Here is a 21,634-nt window from a genome sequence, read left to right as displayed (position 1 = left end):
TTGTAGACCAAAGTTATCCTCTTTATTGTAGTAAGAGATGCTTGGGAAATTAACTCGACAGTTACAGTAAATGTATCAGAAAAAAAGTATCTGCAACCAAATACACAAAACTATTTATAATAAAACCTCAAGTCATCCCCTCGGGATGTCAAACAATCAGCAAGTTGCAGCATGACTGGTCAGTACAATACAAACAGGCCGATAAGCTTAGCTGCTGGTGCAGTCATACATAAGACATGATCTTTATGAGCAAAAGTTAAATACAGCCTGTGAACAGCCTTCGATGAAAGCGCTGACAAATGACTGGACGTTAAAATGGCATCAAAATAAAACACTAACCACGCAGAATTTTAAGAAGAATGGGTTTAATTACAAGCAACAACCTCAAATGTTTGTTTTTTTTTCCTTCGGTATCTTCTCAAACTAGACTTCACGACTCAGGCCAGACACAGACGCCAGTAAGCAAAATGCAAGTTTTTTTTTTTCCTTTTTACGATGTAATCAAAATAATTTTTTGGCTTTTAAAATAATCAAAAACTCAAAAAAAGAACCACTAATACAGGATGTGTGACCATGTACAGGGGAGCTGAACTGACGGAGACAGTAAAATGGAGATTTGGGATCAATGCAATGAACCGCCAGAATTCAAGTACTTCAAAGGCCCCGTCAGGACAGTCCAACCAACACGTGTTCAACTCCCCATCAAGACACATGCGTTATTTTTCAATCAAAATTTACAGAAAAAATTAAGTTCTAAAAAAAAAAAAAAATTATAAACATGTAACCTGTATTTACATGGCAACCAATGGCATGTGAATTAGGTGCAGTAAGCAAGACCAGGCAATATAATTTTTCGTTTTCACTATACCTCTAGTTTTATGCATCGTTTTATTTCAACCCCTTTACAAAAATATTATAGTAAAACTTCAAGGAAGGCAGTGAACATGTCAGATGAAGAGTTCATTTGGATAGGAGAGATTGTGAACAGGAAGTAGGAGACATGTGAACAGGAAGTGGAAGCAGTTGTGTACAGCTCGATGGAACGGGAAAATGAGAACATCTGAAGCGTTAGTCGAGATTAATATAGATTTGTGTAATTTCTTTTAGCAAGAAAATAAAATTCTGCACTGCACTGATATAAAATGATCATTTATTGGCTGGAATGTCGGATCTGTATCTTAAAGAGACTATATTCACTGGCTGGGAAGAGTGAAGAACTTTGAATGCACCTTCACCAGGACAGAGGAAGAAAACAAATAAAATAATGAAGATATATCACATGCCATTCTTTCCCTGTCAAGGACAATTAATGGAACTCAGGACTAGGAATCAAAAACAATGCAATACAAAAAAATAATTCAAAAGGGGAAAAACAAAAACGCAAATTAAGTTAAACAGATTTACAAGAGTCAACCACACGATCAAAAATCTGAAATCTTTTTTTAAAAATAAAAGCAACAACCTGACACAAGCAGAGTAGTCTGCATCCCGGCAGCTACTGACCAATCAAGTCAAAGTCCTGCAGATGAGCCTCCCCGTGTGGTCGACATGGAGACGGGTGGAGGGTTATATTCTGGGATGGCAGGGTGGGTGTAAGTGTGAGGTTGAGTGGGGGGTATGACGAGGTCATCTTAATTCTGTGGGGGTGGGGGAGGGGGTGCAGGGGGCATCCCAAATGGCGGCATGCCCGGCACCCCCATACCCATCATCGTGACGAAGTTGGAGGGGTCCATCGGGGGAGGTGGGGGTGGGGGGGCGTACATCATACCAGCAGAGCCAGGAGGGGGTGGGGGAGGGGGAGGAGGAGCTCCAGGGGGGAGAGGGGGCTGCACCCCTGGAGGGGGAGGCACCATGGACGGGTTGCCCATCGGGGGAGGCGGCTGGGCGCCAGATCCAGCTGACTGCTGGGGCTGTTGCCACGGGGGCAGGTTGCCCGTGCCGGAAGAGGACGTGGTGACTGTGTCTGTTGAAAGGGGAGAGGGGTGTTTAGAGAACAGCCAGACAAATCATTGCATTTATACAGTTTCTAAATATACACACTCATACTTTGACAAGGAAAATGCAGGGTCATCTAAACAACTCTCATCTATGCACCACGGATCTCCACTCACAAAGCGCACAACCCACTAACGTAGTTGTTCAGATTCGTTAAGTATTCCTTCAGCATACCTTTCACTGGACTACCCAAAGTTCACCATAATTCATTATGTACACTCATGAGCGTATCAAAGCAGGAACACACACACACACACACACACACACACTCTCTCTGCATTACAAGGACATTCTGTCCGGGACATCAGAAGTCTGCACACTCACTCTGTTGCCAAGGCAGCTGCGCACTGGTAGCCATGCTGCTGGTGGGAGGAGGAGGGGGGGCCTGCTGTTGCCATGGCGGCAGGGGTCCAGAGGGGGGTGGGGGCTGACCGTTGGGGGGAGGAGGAGGAGGCGGCATCATGCCCATCGGGGGAGGCAGCAGACCTGGAGAGAGAGAAGAGGATCATGGGTAAGAGAGAGTAGAGGATCATGGGTATCAGCTGACCATTCAGTAACAGTAACTGATGACAATCTTGAGGAGTGACATGGAGACACGTGAACATGATACTGTGATTTACATTAAAAGGGGGATTTAATAGAATCGGAAAAAGAATGAGTAAGAGAGGGGTAGAGACAGACAGAGAGAGAGACAGACAGACAGTTCTCTACTCTAACAGTTACTAATGACAATCTTTAGGAGTGACGTGGAGACACGTGAACATGATACTGTGATTTACATTAAAAGGGGGATTTAATAGAATCGGAAAAAGAATGAGTAAGAGAGGGGTAGAGACAGACAGAGAGACAGACAGACAGACATACAGACAGACAGACACAGACAGTTGTCTATACAGTGAGACTGATTTAGGACAGGCAGAGACAGACAGACAGACAGACAGTTCTCTACTCTAACAGTTACTAATGACAATCTTGAGGAGCGACTTGTAGACATGTGAACGTGATAAAGTGATTTCCATTAAAAGGGGGATTTAATAGAACTGGAAAAATAATGAGTAAGAGAGGGGTAAAGAAAGAAAGAGACAGACAGACAGTTCTCTACATAGTGAGCCTTATTTAAGTTGAAGTAGTTTTAGACTTGTACCGTAATGCTGGTGAGGCTGGCACTCACCCATGGGGTGTCCGGGGGGGGCAGGGCCCTGCCCCATGGGAGGGGGTGGCGGCTGCATCCAGGGAGGAGGCATCCCGTTGGGGTTGGGTGGCATGGGGGGCGCGCCCATGTTTTGCATGGGAGGCGGGTAGTTGTGGTGCCCGCCGTGGTTGCCATGGCCACCGCCGTGGCCTCCGTGACCGCCGCCGCCATGGCCTCCGTGTCCGCCTCCGTGGCCGCCATGGTTACCGCCGTGACCTCCGTGCATGTTGTGGAAGTTCCTGTTCTCAGACGGGCCGGAGTTCATCCAGGGGGGGCGGCTCTGCACAGAGGGAGAGAACAGCAGTCAGAGGGAGAGAACAGCAGTCAGAGGGAGAGAACAGCAGTCAGAGGGAGAGAACAGCAGTCAGAGGGAAAGAACAGCAGTCAGAGGGAGAGAATAGCGGATGGAGAGAATAGCAGTCAGGTGGAGAGAACAGCAGTCAGGTGGAGAGAACAGCAGTCAGGTGGAGAGAACAGCAGTCAGAGGGAGAGAACAGCAGTCAGGTGGAGAGAACAGCAGTCAGGTGGAGAGAACAGCAGTCAGGTGGAGAGAACAGCAGATGGAGAGAACAGCAGTCAGAGGGAGAGAACAGCAGTCAGGTGGAGAGAACAGCAGTCAGAGGGAGAGAACAGCAGTCAGAGGGAGAGAACAGCAGTCAGAGGGAGAGAACAGCAGTCAGAGGGAGAGAACGGCAGTCAGAGGGAGAGAACGGCAGTCAGAGGGAGAGAACAGCAGTCAGAGGGAGAGAACAGCAGTCAGGTGGAGAGAACAGCAGTCAGATGGAGAGAACAGCAGTCGGCACACAACAATTCAGCAGGTGCTCAGAAAAACATGGCAATGTGATGCCACACAAACACAACAAAATCAGGACGGGTATTTCAGCTGCAGTTGACCATCTCAGTCACTCTCTCTCTCCCTGTGTACCTCTCAATCTGACTCTGAGAGACAACATACTTGGAGTAATTAGTGAGGCAGCTTAATTTTAAAGTGTCGACATTTACAGGTGCAGAAAGTAAGTAATCCTCAATCCAAACTGACTGGCCATACGAGATCTACGAGTTCTAATCCCCTGACCTTTGTGTTATTAGATCTACTGTGACTCCACTGACAGCATTTTCTACTTGTGTGGACTCAAAGCACCACACACACACACACCTGTGGGGGCATCTCACTAGATGTATGACACATTCATTACTGTGTCTGGGGAAAACCCTGAAACACGTCCAAAACCTTAAAACGGACAAAATTGAAATAGTGCAGCGCTGTCAGTGCACAGGAACAGGATGGAGGACCACTGACGGAGCGCTCTTTATCAGCAGCGCTAAACAAACAAAACCAAACAACAACAACAACGACGAGACAAGCAATAAGATGAGCGGCAAGATGAGCAGTAAGGACAGACACTCACCGGTGGGCCCTGGTTGTTGCCGGAGCCGCGGTGGCCAGAGTTCTGGTTGTTGGAGTGGCCCCCCCCACCGGAGGAGGGTGCCGTGGCCTCCCCGAGCTCCGCCATGAGGGAGAGGTACTCCTTATCCATGCGCGCCTTATCCTGGGCAGACTGGGGGGGCTCGCCCGGCCGGGGGGTGTAGGTGTTGGTGCTTTGGGGGTGGAGGTGTTATAATAAATATCTCAACTGCTAACGGTCAACTGTATGTGCGAGTGTTATGTATGAGTACATAAAACTGGGTTAAGATTGAAAGGAGGAAAATAAAAAACTAAATCCCACAAATAGTTCAAAACAACAAGTCTAAACACTTGAATTAAATCTAATTGAATAACCAGGTCCTACTTGGTGCCATTGATAGGTGTGTTTGTGCATTACCTGGTGAACTTGCAGTCGGAGGAGATGTGGCCGGCTCCACCACACTTGGTGCAGAGGGTGGTGTTGGTGATGCTGCGCTGCTCCGAACTCTGCCAGGGGCGGAGGATCCTGATGGAGGGGGTGGAGGTCACGGCAGGAAGAACAGCACAATACAGAGAGATTTAATTTAGTTTCATTATCCAATCTATTGGGCCACAGACATCTATTGTGTTTGCCAGGTCCCAATTCAGCATCTCTAACACAGTAGAATGTCAAGACCAAATAGAGGTATCCAGCATCTGAATAGGCTGGAGATGGGGCAGCCACCTGTGATCTACCTAACAGTTTGTGTAGCAGTCTCAATGCAAACTTCTCTTCCTAACAGTTTGTGTAGCAGTCTCAATGCAAACTTCTCTTCCTGACAGTTTGTGTAGCAGTCTCAATGCAAACTTCTCTTTCTAGCAGTTTGTGTAGCAGTCTCAATGCAAACTTCTCTTCCTGACAGCACATAAGGATTAGAAATGTTATAATAATAATATCCATCAACAGAACTTAAATAGTAGGCGAGAATAACACCTAGACTTAAGAGTGAAAGTAAATGAATCCATAAACAATCCACTGAGTCATAAAACAGTGCATCAGCTGTTGGACAGCAGCTGTAATGCTCGAATTGCATATTCATATGAATTTGCCGTTAGTCGTACAATTTAGGGTCGACCCTATCCGTGCGTGCAGTTTGCTATTCATCACCCCGAATAAAACGCAGGTAAAACAGCTCTACTCCTCGATGGCCATCGAGACGGCCAAACGCCCTGCTCCTTTTGAACCTTCCGTGCCAACAAACGATGACTCAGGCCGCTGACGAGGAGAGGCCTTACATAATCTTAGAGCAGTGTCTGTAAGTGTGTGTGTGTGTGTAGGTAAGTGTATGTTTGTCGAAGCATGCATGTGTGTATGTGTGAGGTGTTTTGATTAGCATGCATACCTATGTGTGAAGAGTGCAGTAACCTGTGTGTGTGTGTGTGCGTGTGTGTGTACCTGTTGTCATCCTCTCTCAGGGTGCCGTTGAGTCTGGCCAGCTCTCTCAGCTGCATTTTCCGAAGATCATTCTGGTCTTCAGGCGTCTCAATGCCCTGCTTCAGGATGTTTCGGATCTACACAAACACACACACACAGGAAAGGTTTATTTTAAAATGTCATTTTCATTGACATTTAATAAAATAAAAAAAAATACCTTTCACAACCTAGTACACAGTGTACATTATCAAATGACACACCCCTTTCCATGACGTTTCTATTCGATAATCCCCAGGATTCCTATGACTGGTTCCACAAATTAACTAAGAGAATGTCCAGAGAGAAAGAAAGAGAGAAAGAAAGAGATAAAGAAAGAAAGAAAGAAAGAAAGAAAGAAAGAAAGAAAGAAAGAAAGAAAGAAAGAAAGAGAGAGAGGAATGCCACCAAACAGAAAGTCTTTTCAATTGTTCTTAATGCTCGTCAGTGCTTGAAGCCATCAGGCCACAACATAGCCGGTGCCATTCTTATGCAATCTCGCCTTTGTAATAAAACATTCTGAGAACCACATCACAGTAAGAAGTAAGAGCAGGCAGCAGAGATGACTTAGAAGTCTACATCCTTTTTGACCTTCTCTATAATGTTGGCAATAAAACAGAATATTCTCTCTCTAAACTGGGTTAAGATTAAAAGGAGGAAAAGAAAAAAAACTAAATCCCACAAATACTTCAAAACAACACTTGAATTAAATCCAATCCAACAGAGTGAAACACGCACCTGCTCCACGGCTTTCTTGACGTTCTCCATGGTGTTGGCAGTGACGAGAGCGTGCAGCGGCTCGTCCTCACCGGGCAGCATCTGGCCGTCCTTGCGGCCCACTTTACCCTCCTTCACCGAGCCCTTCCCGCGGATCATGATCTTAGCACAGCACTCCTTCTCAATGTTCTTCAGGGTGTTACCACTGGCAACGCACGGGGAGGGAGAAACACAAGGTCATTATTTTAGTTCTTCAGGTTGACTTTGGATGTTTGTAAGAGGAACTGGTTCTTCTATACACATGGTCACATTTGCAGTTTACAAGGACGTATGAACATGGCCTACGTCTGCCAAAAGATTTGCTGTGCTTTGGTCTTGATTAAATAGGGAGACTTTTATTTTTGTCCCTTCATTGTGGTGATTGTGGAACATCACTGCTTCTGAGAAAAGCAGTCTTGTTATGATGACAATGACCCAATGATCTTTCACTTTTTAAGATGCTTTGAGTTGAAGAGGAAACATGAAGACTTTGGGTCTGTCTTCAACAGGGTAATCATCACAGCAGCAAAGACAACGGCTTGTTTTTAAAGGCTTACCGTGGGCCAATCAGCAGACCGACGAAGTTGATCTCGGGATACTCGTCCTGTGGGATCATGACCTTGTCGCTCACTCTGGTGGCGGGAGGCCTGGCGGAGGAAGCAGAGGAAGACAGCAGGTCAGCACAGACAGGGTTTCATAGGGATACAGTGCAGTAATGAAGTACAACTGGAACACAGAGACTCTATTCAGTACTGAAGGGTAGGAAATGTAGTCCCAAGTCTAAAATTACAAATGGGAAGTGAAGGCTTCTGGTCATCTTAGGAGGAGACATTTGAACAGCAACACCAAAGACGACGAGAAAAAACAGCAAAAGCCCTATTGCACAGACAGTGTGAGAGCACTGTGGTGTGGTGTGGTGTGGCGGCCTTACTTGTAGTCTGCGGGAGGCTTGAATTCAGGGTTGAGGCCGACCATCTCTGTGATGAGGGCGTGACGCTCCTCCTCAATCTTCTTGCGGGTGCGGTACTCTCGGGTGTTCAGCCTCTTGCCCTCGCTGTTGTAGATGGGCTCTGGCGAGGGGGACCTGTGAGTGCGAGAGAGGAGAGGAGAGCAGGGGGACAGAATGGGGAAGGCCAGCGTAAGAATCTGCCACAGGTCTGCCCGTCTCAGTGCACACACACACACACACACACACACACACACACACAACTCTAGTCTCAGCACAAACTCAACACGATTCCTTCAACTGTCTAAACCCTGGGAGAGGAATTTCCTTTTTGGGGAAGGGGGGGGGGGGGGGGGCGTCATCTTTGTTTTTGAGGTCACTTAAAGTGCATGGCATCACGTCTTTAGTATCAACACAAAAAGGCGGGCAAAAACTAAAGGGTTGGGACTTTCCATTGGGGAGGAAATGGAAGAATAGCCATGACAAAAACTAAAACGTGCCAATGGACACCAAAGCCAAATTTTGGGGACAATCCAGTTGTCTTTCAAAATGAACTGGCGGTCTCCCACATACAATGTGAATTTTGCAGGCTATCAAATGAAGTTTGCATTTAACTTCTACGACTAAAAGCATGAGCTTCAGCAATTCAGACTACAGAATAACTCGGAAGGGTTTAGGAGGTGAAGGGGTGCTTAAAAAAAAGGGTCAAGTTTGATGTGCCTTCCTGTGTTGGTCTTGAGTGGCCTACTAGAAAGACCACAACAGTAGTCTTGGTCTCTGCAACCCTTTAGACCCAGAGACGAGGGGAGCAGAGCAGCGTTGAGGTGGTGTATGACGGGGGTTATGCTAAAGGAAAAACAGCTAGCTTGAAGCTCGAGGTTCGGACTTCCCGTCACGGAAGAGGCTGTGGTGGCGTCGGGCTTTTTTTTTTTTTTTTTTTTACGTCCAGTCCGAGCTTTACCTGCCCCGGGGTCGCCGAGAGAACCTGTTATGCTGTTGGAGGAGGCTCTGTGCTTAGAAAAAGGTTAAAGGTCACCAAAAGGGGGGAGGGGGGGGGTCATGTCTGGGTTAGAGAGAATGAATCAGGATTAGACGTTAGCCGTTTCCCCCGCACACCCCCACCAAGCACTCTCTGCAGCGTGAGAGAGTGCCTGCGAGCTGCTTCAGTGTGGTTAGGCTCACGAGGAACCGATCAGACAGCAGAAAGGATTATGGCTGGCTGTATATATATATATAGATGCACTTTCCTTTGTTAAAAAAAAAAAGTTGCACAGAGAAAGGAGAATTTCTCTTTTAGGCTTGTAAACTCCAGCGTTGACCACCTGGAAGCCTCCCTGATGGCGCTAAGCTTCGCCCATGTTGGGGTGGGAGGAAGGACCATGGGAATAGCAAAGCAAGGATCCAGAGGACACGCTTCTGAAAGACTTGGGGAATTTTTAGACTCTGCTGCAAAAATGTTGGATTATGATTATGCTGAAAAGACTATATGAGTGAGGGAGGGATTGTAAGCTAGCACAGAAACACTCACACTCCCATAAATTAACATGACACGTTCTGTTTTGGGGTTTGTCTATGTATATCTCTATATAAGTAGGTATAAAAAGGAACAAAACGCTTAGGCAAACTAGGGTTAGGAGCGAGTCAATGCCGTTATGTTCTGGTTATTTCTGGAAAATGCCGTTCAGGTGGATTCTTCTCCTAGATTGCTTCAAGTGCTCAAATCTGGAATACTGTGGAATAACTCTTGGGCTAAATGGGACAGACACTGCCCCGGCTATGGAAAACCGTTAGTGACCATGGGAAAAACAATAAATCAATCAATGTAGTCAGGATTCAGGCAAAGGTTTGGAGGAAATTTAGACACCTCAAATGTGAAAACTGGACTGATGAGGGAGTTAAGGAACAATACTGATAGCTAACAGAACACTTGAGGTGTTCCAAGATGACAACAAATGCAAACAGAATTCCAGAACTGAACGGTTATTTGATTTTGCCCGTCACAGTCTTTCTAACACTTACCACAACTTCATGACTGATAATGTAAGTAAACCTGTGCTGTTCTAGTGACATATCTTTACACTTCAATTTAAAATCACATTCAGTGGTTAAGAACATCTGGCTTTGAAATAAACTGTAAAAATTTAATTTTTTCACTATTTCACTCATGCAAACATTTGCATTAGACATTGAGAAACTAGAAAAAAGTACATTGAAAGTGTTACAGCTAAAAATGATGTGTAAGCTTCCTAGATATAATTGACACTATAAACCAAAAGCCAATAACCTCAGGTTTCAGACAATCTAAGTCTTCCCAGTCTACCAAGAGCCAAATGGCCCATCAGTTTTAAAGTTTTTTTGGCAGCCACAAAATACTGGGAAGGACATATATTCTCTGAACCTGAACCATTCGCTTTCAATACAAACTAAAAACATCTGAAGTGTATGGATATGAGCAGGATACTATTAATACAATTTGCTTAGCTGGTATATTGATGTAAAATCTCAACATTCAGAAAAATGACAAAACGTCTGACTTGTTACAGAAACAACGTTTCTCATTCTGTTCCTTAACTGTCTTGAGTCTAAAGAACAAGCACTGCAAAAGCAGCATCAGACACACAAGCTTCCTCCCCAGTGGGGAAGGATTGTACCAGCTGTAAACTGGGTCAAGGAGCAACGCTGAGAAATGCTCTAGTCTGCTATAATTGAAAATATGATGTTACACTATAACGACTAAGTCAAAAGGTCACATTCATTCATTCATTCATTCATTGCTTTACTTCTCCAATTAAATCAGCATAGGCTAAAATTACACAATTTTAACAAAAGCGGCCCTCACCTTTTCGTACAAAGGGCTACTATATCGCTTTTGAGAAGTAAAGAAATGGAATGGCTTACATTCAACTAATATTCTCTGTTGATGTGACACTTTAAGCCTACACATCAAAGCTACCCATTCCTCTCGGCTAGGACATGCTAGAGTTCCACAAAATGATGCAGAAAACGTAAAGCATTTTGGCTTCACAGAGGATGATTCAGAAAAGGTAAAGAAAGTGTTACTGTTTTGTGGGGGTTTAAAAGTTTATCCGACCTGTCCTCAGGGTTTACAGGGATTCCCAGGTCTCCCGTACGAAGTTTACGTGTCAGGTCTTCAATCTGCAGTTGGACTGGAAGAAATCAGGTTAGGAAAGAAAAACAAAGAAGGACGGAGAAAAATGTGGTTATCAGCAAAAAAAACAAGGGCGAGAACAAGTGCATTTCATTTAGACGACTGCCTTTTGTCAATGACGTGAGAGAGGAACAAAATTACTGTAACCATCACCATCATTGCAATCAACAAGATTAAAGCAAAAAAGCAGGTCAATTGCACACAAAATATAACACATTTACTGTAGTGAATATGCTATAATCAAGAAACCCTTCATCTTATTTAAGGGATACGGATGCACCGGATAGGTATCCCAACCAATCACTAAACAGCTTTCTCCAGTGATGGAGCCCTATGGGCCTAAACTTCAAAACATAGAGGATGGAACATGGCTGGTGTGTCTAAATCGGTCAACCACTTTAACAATTTGGTATCCTAAACAAGATAGAAGGGTTACGTTCAAAAGAAAACTTTTAGGGCAGTAGAAACCAACACTGATCAATCTAGGTTTCCATTGCGTGCCAACGTATCTTTTGAAGTAACTGTCGATTCAATAAATAAATAAATAAATAATATCAGACAGCATACAAAACATGTGCATTTTTAAATATATAATATTAAGTGTGGCGAAACCAATGGATACCTTGTACACAATTAAAAAAAGAAAATCATATACAGACTCATAACCTAAACCCCCACCCGACCACACTCCATAAAAAGTTTTGGCTAAACAGGGAGCAAATAATTAGTAGGTGACCATTTAATTTGTGTTTATAACAACTATGGAGGACTGCTTTGACAGGGTCCACTTTCTAACATTTGATTTTTTACATTATCCCTTGTCCTCTGTTGGGGGTGCACAAGAGGATCTTACACAAGACAGACATCAACACAAATTTCACCACCACAGAAACATCTACACCACGGGGAGGGGAGGGAGGACATCATGAAGAAAACAAAACAGGATTATCAATAACGAATTTGTTATTGACAGGCCACACGTGGCAACACTCTTCTATAAGACAAGCAGTGAAGCTACAGGCCATTTATGTGAGCATTTGAATGTGCTTTATGCAGTTCCACATTTTCAGGAACGACTACTTTTCTATTGATTCTAGCTGGAAGAGTAATACATATACAAATATATAGAGAGAATGCGAAACCACATGGCTTTGAATTCTACCAATGTATCTAGGGATGGATCTTCTATAAGGAGGGATGGATCTACTATAAGGGAAATATTTGCAGAAATACAACGCTGTAACCATATCAGCATGTGCACTACGCAGTACAACCAAGAGGAGGTCTAATTTGGCCAACTGCCAGAATGTTGCCCTTTGTATGCGGGAACCTAATAAGTTTAAGCTATTAAGAACTATGAAGATACTGGGTGTAAAGACATTCATGAGCACTAACTGGACCATGATCCAAATGATTACACAAACCAAGAGCTCATGGATTGAGCTGATGCAAATAAAAGGAGGCCTGTGGAGAATTTAGATGCCAAAGTACCAAGGAAATGGGATGACAATCATTTCATAAGACCCTTCAGAAGAGGCAAAACTGTGTTCTGTGCCTTTATAATGCTGAAGTAGAATTATGACCTTAAACTGACCTAAAGCAGGGACAGGAGCACATGTCGGTACAATAATTCTTGAAAATTATTGAGATTTGGTCAAATACTTTGATACTGGATGACGACGACCACAGTGATGCTGATGGTTCTAAGAGAAAACACCAGCACCTCCAGGGCCATCATCAATGGCCTGCACATTACATGTTAGTAAATTCAACAGTGAAATTGAGGCGGGGGGACTTGGGGTGAAAAGGCTGAATTTCATTAGAGAGAGTGATTATAAAAAAAACCTTCAAATTGGCTTTTGTTTGCATTGGAAACCAGGGAACATTTTCACAGGCTCTGAATGCATGAAAAGAAAACGGACAATAAATAATTTCTTTTAAGTCTGAAATCAAGAACATTCTCAGAATGGAAACTGATCTTGGAAAATGTTTACATCTGTAAACAGACAAAGTTTGGGAGCACACTCAAGTTTTGCCTTGAGGAAGAAAAATTAGTCATGGCTAGGCACAATCATCCTTTCACCCACTCCAACTAATGGAATTCAGCAATTATGAGCTCTTTTCAACATTTTCATATGCAAACTACAAGGAAATAACTCATAAGTGTCAGACAGAACAACCACAGATATCTTCAATACTTCCATATGCACAAAGCCCTCTCATTTTTATACAAAACATTTGTTTCAGTGTTTTCATTTCCAATACAGTTTTAAAAGAGACAGTTGGTATCGGGATAATTACCTATGTAAGCTCTTTCTTGGTCGCGAGTCAGACCAGGGGGGATAACGGTTGGCATTCCAGGGATGACCGTCTTCTGATCAGGAGTCTCGCTGCTCCAACGACTCTTTTTCCTGTTCTTCTTCTGACCGAAGTCTGCCAGGTTGCAGAGATATAACATTAGCAAAACCCCCGAGAAGGCTAACGTCAACAGACATATGCGTTCACTTCAAACCAACTAACTAACCAACTAAGTTCTAGGTCGAGATAGAAAGCTGGCAGTTTTTAATGTCACCGATTAACGGAATGCTCATTTACAGTGACTGGATTGCTAAAAGGATGATTTAAAACAAATAACATATCCTGCGTTCCAGGCATGTAATTTATGTCAATGTATTGTCTACATTTACGTTACAATGTTCAGGTTCTGTAAACAAAGTATTCAAACGCCTGAAACAAAGGGGCAAAGAACCACCGATGGCACAGATGAATAATAAAAGTAGTGTAAGAATCTGGTGAGCCAATATTAGCAATCGTCGCTAACGTTATCTTAGCTCAACTAGCATAACACTTAAGGGGGTTTTGACCTTGCACTGCTAGCTACATCACAAGCTAGCCAAGTAACCTAAAGACGGGAAAGACCCTGTGGTATCCATGCTCGCTGAAAATATAGATACAACTGCTTAACTTTCACGTTTCAGTTACATTTCAAACAAGATACCTCTCGTAATCTTAACACCCACCGCTACTGAAATATCTAAGGTTGATTGTTTTTTCGATCTATAAATGTATATAACCGTTAGATTTGTGACATTTTTTTTTAAATCGCAGGGTCGGAACTAGGGAACACTACGAGACTTGTCAACTGATAATATATTTCAGGTTTATTATCCAGCGCTTTAAACGTGTACGTTACCTAGATACATTGCAACGCCACCCTGTCTACGGTGGCAATCGTGATTGAAATGATCTGCCTCTATGCTTGATTCAAGAGATTCACAGCTAGCTAGATAACGTTTATCGGCTAGCTAGCCACGAACAAAGTAGTACTTAGCATGCATGCTAACTGACCAAGCGAACATAATGATGTTGCCAGGTTAAATACAACACTGTTGATAACATGAATTAGAGGGAGCTGCTATGGTAGATGGGGGAAAGATGGTCGTTGTGTTTTTTTAACAGACACCGGCAGCTTTAAACAGCTAACCTTTAAAGACTGACGATACCAACGGCTAAGGCCTAAATTATCCACGTTGTGGCCTTACCTCCAACTGGCGATTTCATCATGGGAACTGGTTGTTGGATTGCGGCTTGAAAGTTTGTAATTGCAGCAGGTGCGAATTGGAGAGCTTGCTGAAAAGGTACAATGGGCACCTGAGGTGGCTGAAAATTTTGAAGAGAAGGAAATGAGACCGGAGGGCCTGGCGGAGCCATTAGTCCCGGACCCGCTCCTGCACCCGGCCCGGCTTCGAAGCCTCGTTTAGCGCCAATGCTTGGGTGCAACTTCCCCAGAGGAGTTGCATTTGCTCCGGTAGCCATATCCGAGCAAAAATGTTTCAAGGCGCTATCAAGCTATCCCTGATATCCCGTACTATTCAAACAATTCTGAAATATTTCCAAAATAGTACCGTAAACCTCCTTCAGATTACCGAAACCATCAACTCAAGATGGCGTTTGAGGAGCTTCACAAAGGAGGTCTGCCTTCAACGACGTTTTACAGTATAGGTCAGAAGCACTGTCATTAAAACCGTTGAAACATTTGATTGGCCTGAGCCAAGAACCAGCCCATCACCATCCCTACACGTGATTGGATATTTATACAGCAGTGGCCTTTTTACTTTCGCATCGCCAGTTAAAGGTTCTAGCTTGAGAACGACAGAACGTGGGCTGCATCCATTTTATATATAAAACAAGCACGCTCCACAATGGTGACGTATCTATATCAACTTTCGCCCCAGAAGAACTGCTTGGTCTGCATTAAGACCGTTGCACTGTTTGTATTGTTTTGTGATGTATATTCTATGTAAGCACACTGAGAGCCACTTTACCAAGTCAAATTCCTTGTTTGTGCAAACTTACTTGGCCTATAAAACCTGATTCTGATTCTAGCTCTTCTCCGTGTTTGAAGTAAAAAATATTGGTGCGAAGATGTTTATTTGTGTAGTTTTAATAAAGTGACCAATACAAACAAAAAAAGACAATAAGAAACACAACGTTTTTTTAACTTTATACAATCCAATGCTATAGTTATGCATTTTGCAATGTCTTTTTATCCTAAGTTAATTAATCACAACATGATAGTATTAATGACAATAACAGTTATTTTAATTTAATCTTTTATTAAATACAGTAATCCTGCACATTTGGTTATGTAACTTACCAATACTTATTGTTAACGATTTCTCAGGTGATACTCCCAATTACACTATTAGTAGAATAAAAACCGCACTCTCAAGCTTTTCTCTTTAGAAATAACACTGACGATGGCGTAAGGCCGAAACGCTTCTGTACGAAAATAAACTGGTCTTATTTCTAAAGAGAAAAGCTTGAGAGTGCGGTTTTTATTCTACTAATAGTTAACATTCTTTTACTCGCACCCGAAAACGCATTTATATATATTTTTTGAAGTAGAGCGCGCCTATCCCTACTAATACTCCCAATTACACCCAAGTCAAAAACCACAAAAAAAATAAACTACTTCCTATTGCTGATAAGTGGATTGGCCTACATAGAGAAGATGCTGTTAGCTTCATAGCATTGATTGTGGCATATTAATTCAGTACTTAACATGTGTTAATACACTCAATATATCATAACACGAAAGTAAAGCTGAAATGTACCATTGGAGTTTAAGAAAATGTCAATGGTGGTTTAGCAAACCATTGGATCTAAAACCAATAATATGCCTAGAAGCAAAAGGAATAATCTGTATCTAATGGTGCTGTTTATAATCCAGATCCAGAAGTGGATCAGAGAAACACATGATTCATGGAAGGGATAAGCCACCTACATAAGTGAATAGCATTTTGGTAAACACATTGTTTAAAACTCTTTGATCCAAGGTTTCCACCAATTGCAAAAACAGGCATGGAATGATACTCACCGCAGGAGATGAAATTATGGCATGACCTGGGCAATCATATTTAAAACCACGAAAACATTCTTAATGATTTGGTCGATGAACAAGTGTAAGTCTTTCCACAAAAAGTTCATGAAAATCAGCTGATGCTGTGTTCATGTGACTAGAATGTTTTTTGACATATACAGTACATTGTGCAAATTGCATACATTCTTTGTTTCAGGTATCGCACATAAATACATAAATATAAATAAAAGTGTGCAATAGGCTGCTGCAGATGTTTCACCAGTCTGTAGTCCTCACTGTCACTGCCACTGTCCTCTTCTTTGGCGTAGTGTGTTGGGGTGTGTGTGTGTGTGTGTGTGTGAAACATCAACACAAGGGATGCCAACAAACTTAACAAGCTGGTTAGGATGGCTGGCTCCGTGGTGGGAACTGAACTGGACAATCTGGAAGTGGTTGCGGAGGAGAGGACAAGGAGGAAGCTGGACGCTTTCCTGGAGAACCCCTCCCATCCCCTCTATGATGAGCTAGCACAGCCCTCCTCGGCACACCACAAAGCACCTTGGCCAGTCCTTTGAGCCAGTAGCAATTAGGCTCCAAAACCGAGGACTGACCCCCAACGTAATAACTTTTATCTAATAAACGCCAGCTGCGGTTTACTTATCTTATATATATATATATATTATATATATTTATTATATTCCTATTACCTTGCTGCTATTACACCTGAATTTCCCTACGGTGATTAATATAAGTGTATCTTATCTTAAATACATGCCATGAGGGATTCTTCTGGCAATGACTGCCAATGCACTGATTCATAACTTATTTTCCAGATAACTTATATTTAGACTTTTAACCCTTGGTGATCTAATGATTTAAGTCCATCCCGCTGATGCAAAATTCACAGACAAATAAACAACACAATTAAAACAAATCTACCAACAGATCAATAGTATTGCAGTTTGGTTTATTCTGGTGGATTGTATCAGATATTTACCACAGACCATCAGATGTGACATATGATCCTTCAAGATAACAATTTCACATCAAAGTATTACGACAGCATGTCATTTCAGGATAACTGGACTTTAAAAGTGGCCTTTTCACAGAATAAGCAACCAATTAAAATGTGTACTGCCCAATTTTGGAGGACGACGGGACGGGGTCTTTGGAGACTCAACTTGATGATGTTCTAGATTTCGTGAGCAGGGTTCCATTTCAAATTCATATAAACATAAAACATAGGTCATACTGCAAAACTGGAAAAAGCTAAGCATATCTTTTAAGAGGAATGAGTGATATTCATTTGCTGTGATATTTCACTGCCGCACTTCTTCTCCCTTGGCGACAAAGAGGTAAATATTAACTAGAGTGGAAACATTTTCTGCATCTTACAGAACATGATTAATACAAAGACAGAATTACCACAAATGTAAAATGTCAACCGTGAATACTTGAGAAATACTACCTAGAAGCATTTTGTACACCTACTTTTAAAAATCTACACTACTGTACGAGAAAAGCATAGAGTTTAGATAATAGCAACTTCTCAAAGTAAAAATAAGCCGTGTGAGAACAGACACCGAAATGTGGGCCACCGACGCACCGAAGTAACGCGTCCGCGATAATCACCACCCCGCGACAGCACTGATGTTGGTACGCGTCACAGGCTGCAAAACACAACAATAAAAGAATCTTGACCGAGCACGAGTCAGTACAACACCTGCAAAAGAGAGCACACCACATCAACAGTGAATCAACTGGTGAGAGGGGGGACAGTTTCTCATTTTTCTTTCTGATCTGAATGGCCAGTGAATGTGATGCTGACATTCAGAAAGGCACAGCACACAGCAGCCTCCTAAGGTCAGTGTTTCCCCTACAATGATATTAGGGTGGCGCCCCGCCCCCCCAACGGCCCCGCCCGCCCCCCCTGGAAGCTCATTTTTTTTTTTTTTTCTAAATATAGCGCCAGATCACAAAATAAGTCATTTAAGGTTACCTTTACCATAAAACATGTAAAATTATACTTATTTTTTTAAGTAAAACTGCTTATCCTAACCCCTAATCCTGAAGTATAATCGTTGCATACTGTTACTGTAAGATGTTATATTGACTGCTGTCATTAAAAGAAACACATGAACATCATAATTCCTTTAAGTGTTTGTGTCCGTGTCCGCCGCCGTGGCGACCTCCCCCCCCCAAGCTGTAAACCTAGGGGAAACACTGTAAGGTATTACTAGCATGTCTACAAAAGCTCACAGGCGTGACAAAAAGAGGCACTGATCCACTGACTGATCCCAAAGGCTAAATTTGAATGCCACTATAAGAATTCCCTGACGCATGGCTGGAAGGCAAAAAAATCTTTTGGGTTACCGTGGCTATGATGCTACTATTTGGTGCTGGGACAGATTTGAATTTGTTTCATGTCACCTCCTGGGAAGACTGTACTGCATTTATAACCGATAGCAAATGTTTAGTCATAACCTTATAACGAAGGAGTAAATTCTCTGTACCGCATAAGCTATGAGATACTGGGGGGGGGGGAAAGGCTTGCCAATACAACAGCTTTGAATAAAATAATTGAGCTATTGTTCGAACACATTTAAATTACTGAATTCCAGCACTAGGATCATCAAAAAGGCACTCCACAAAAAAAAGATGTCAATCCTTCATTTGTGTACCATAAAAAAAAATTGCGCCACTTTAACGTCTAACACACCTTATTTACATTATAAGCCATTGCTATCAATAATGTATCCGTGCAAAGACTATTCAGCTTATGCATTTGTGCCAACTTGGCGAGTTTGTGCTGGTCATTTAGCCAAGGTCTGGAAGCTGCTGAGCATACAGAGCGTCTTTGTCTTTGAACTTAAGTCCAATTTCGTATTTTTGTATTGTCTGCTCCCACAGAAAACGTGGTAGATTAGCAGAAGATATTTTGTTGTGTTGCCAGGATTTGTCCAAACATTAGCCTTCAATGGCCGTGACTTGAACATGGAAACTCAATACATGACCTTGACATTGCCAACACCATGCATTACTAGCTGAGCTAGTAGAACAGGAGCTGATGTAATATGATTAACTATTACATTTTGCAGATGTTACTGTTGAAGCTTATCCAAGTATGGCATTCTTGAGAGTGTCACTTTAATGACATTTTTGATACCAACCCACCATCATTTTTATGCGCTCGGCTTAACACCTGTTACCATGCCCTGAACTGAATAAAGTCGAGGTAGCCCTCACCTGCTGAAAGGTGCCTGGTGAGACTAATAAGCATAGCGCGCCCGTTCTGCGTAGGGATCCCGCGGCAGGTCATACACGGAGGTCCGGGGAAGCGAGGAGACCGGGGAGAGCCGCGAGCGTTCGTATGCGTAGCCCTCTGCCTCTGGAGGCACGCGCCGGATTGGGCTTCGATCGCGGGAGTAGTACGAGGAGCCAGGAGCTGGTGGAGGGGGTAGGGGGCGCCGCTCATACGGGTCAAGGCTAGAGGAGGACAAGCGGTCCCTCATGATGGAGGAGGAGGTGGGAGGAGGAGGGGTGGGCATGGGAACAGCGCGTCGATCCTCGAAATAACTGCCACCGTACGGACGCGCCCGATACTTCTCGTAGAAGTCCACCACACTGTACGGATCTCGCTCGTCGTAGGCAGAGCGCCGAGCAGGGTACCCTGGCATCGCCACACCATAACTGGCTGCCGCGCCCCCATAAGCCGCAGCTTCGCTTCCGTATGCACGAGCCAGGCTAGGGTCTGCCGCCATGCCATAACCCGGAGGCACGCCGTAACCCATAGCGCTCTCATAGCCCGTGGCACCCCGGCCGTAACCGGCTCCGTCGCCGCCGTAAGCCCCGCCCCTGCTGATGCCATGAGAGGGCGCAAAGCTGCCACCGAAGCTCGGGTCAGCCCCATTGAAGCCACGATGGAACCCGCGGCCGCGACCACCGAACCTCGGGGGACCGAATTCGTTGGACTCGTCGGGCCCCATGGCTCCTTCGCGATAGGAGCCATTCTGGTCCAAAGGGCACTCTTTAGACCAGTGGCCTTCCTGCCCGCACCGATAACAACCCGTCCTCTCTCCCATCCCCGGCACGGTGCGCAGGCGGCTAGTTGAGAGCTTCACACTCATCAGTTTGCCTTGGAAACAGAGAGACGTAAAACAATTTGCCACTATGCCATGTGACTAAGGTTCTAGAAATCATCACAGAATGTTTGTGCAACCTGGGTGTTCTGAATAAATGACAACTTGAGCTTCTTATGTAGTCCGAGTTACAAACTAGCGTATCCTCATAGGCAAAGAACTCCACTGTAAATTGATAAATTATTGCAGACTTACCCATTTACTTTTATTCTGAGCTGAATCGATGTTATGTATACATACACCATACCTTTCAATGGGTTATGTGAAGAACATTTCATAGAGAAAAACATTTGTATATATATCAGCCAATGTAGCCAATCTGAGCGCTACAAACAAACCCTGAAAGGGTGACTTATAAAAAATAAAAATAAATCACATTCCTCCACTTACCATGGACCTTTTGAGCTTACTTACCAATGTGTTTATGTTTTGCATGGCTGCTATTAATTAATAACACCTACGTTAAGACTCCAACCATTTTAGAGCACATTGTGTGTTCACCTTGAAAGGCTGTGTTGTCGAGTCCACTGATTGCCTCCATAGCATCCTCTACTCGCTCCATATGCACAAATGCATAGTCCTTCACAATGTCACACTCTACCACAGGGCCATACTCTTCAAACTTGGCACGCAGCTCCTGATTGGTGCAGCTACAGCTGATGTTACCGACGTGAAGCTTCGTAGAGGCCCTGGGCTTGCCTCGACTCATCTCCACGTTCATGGCCTGACCGTTTAACTCATAGTGATGGAGGTTACGGATGGCCTCTTCTGCCTCTGCTTTATCATCCATGTGTACAAAGCCGAAGTTTTTGACGATGTCGCACTCTGAAATCTTGCCATATTGAGAGAAGAGGGCACGGAGTTCCTCCGTTGTTGTGTTGGGGGACAGGTTGCCAATGAATATTTTCACCATTTTGACTGGCCTTTTCAACACACCCTAAAAGCAAGAGGTTACTAATCAACATCAATACCAAACACATGATGCATTTCATGAATGTACATGATCTTTCTATTTTTCTACCTGGTTCTTTTAGTCCTTTTCTTTAGAAGATCTACTATGTAGCACTAAGTGACTTGGGCCCCAACGTTAAGTGTGTGTGGAACTGAAACTAGCTGAAACTATGTGTGGACAAAGTGTGGTTTAGCTGCATCAGGACAATGCCAGACAGTGTTTGTCAGTCCTCACTGTGCAAACGTGAAACCAAGTTTAAATATGATTA

General features: G+C 43.6%; 1 protein-coding gene across 5 annotated transcripts; it reads right to left on the bottom strand.

Moving 5' to 3' along the window:
* sf1 (splicing factor 1) lies at window positions 1-21,347 on the bottom strand. Of its 5 annotated transcripts, none has more exons than XM_080859990.1 (12): window positions 20,876-21,347; window positions 13,215-13,417; window positions 10,836-10,911; window positions 7,730-7,882; window positions 7,356-7,445; window positions 6,781-6,964; window positions 6,028-6,143; window positions 5,011-5,118; window positions 4,597-4,786; window positions 3,140-3,467; window positions 2,320-2,481; window positions 1-1,963 (listed from the first exon to the last, which is right to left on the bottom strand). In XM_080859990.1, the coding sequence occupies exons 1-12, from the start codon at window positions 21,325-21,327 to the stop codon at window positions 1,632-1,634; spliced, it is 2,394 nt and encodes a 797-aa protein (XP_080716116.1). In that variant the 5' UTR covers window positions 21,328-21,347; the 3' UTR covers window positions 1-1,631. The 5 variants fall into 5 exon arrangements, with proteins under 5 accessions (XP_080716116.1, XP_080716117.1, XP_080716113.1 ...); XM_080859991.1 differs by having other exon boundaries at window positions 3,167-3,467; window positions 13,215-13,346; window positions 20,916-21,347; XM_080859987.1 differs by lacking the exon at window positions 20,876-21,347 and adding an exon at window positions 14,456-14,851 and having other exon boundaries at window positions 13,215-13,346.
* Between the last annotated feature and the right edge of the window lie 287 nt (window positions 21,348-21,634).

The sequence above is a fragment of the Sprattus sprattus genome (assembly GCF_963457725.1).
Source record: "Sprattus sprattus genome assembly, chromosome: 21".
Taxonomy (NCBI): Eukaryota; Metazoa; Chordata; class Actinopteri; order Clupeiformes; family Clupeidae; genus Sprattus; species Sprattus sprattus.
This window is presented reverse-complemented; position numbering and strand designations above follow the sequence as displayed.

Coding starts and splice junctions, on each gene's coding strand:
- sf1 (XM_080859990.1), bottom strand. CDS start 21,327: ATGGTGAAAATATTCATTGGCAACCTGTCCCCCAACACAACAACGGAG. Junction 3,468..4,596: donor GCAACAACCAGGGCCCACCG/GTGAGTGTCTGT, acceptor CCCTCTGTGCAG/AGCCGCCCCCCCTGGATGAA. Junction 2,482..3,139: donor CCAGCCTCACCAGCATTACG/GTACAAGTCTAA, acceptor CTCTCTCTCCAG/GTCTGCTGCCTCCCCCGATG.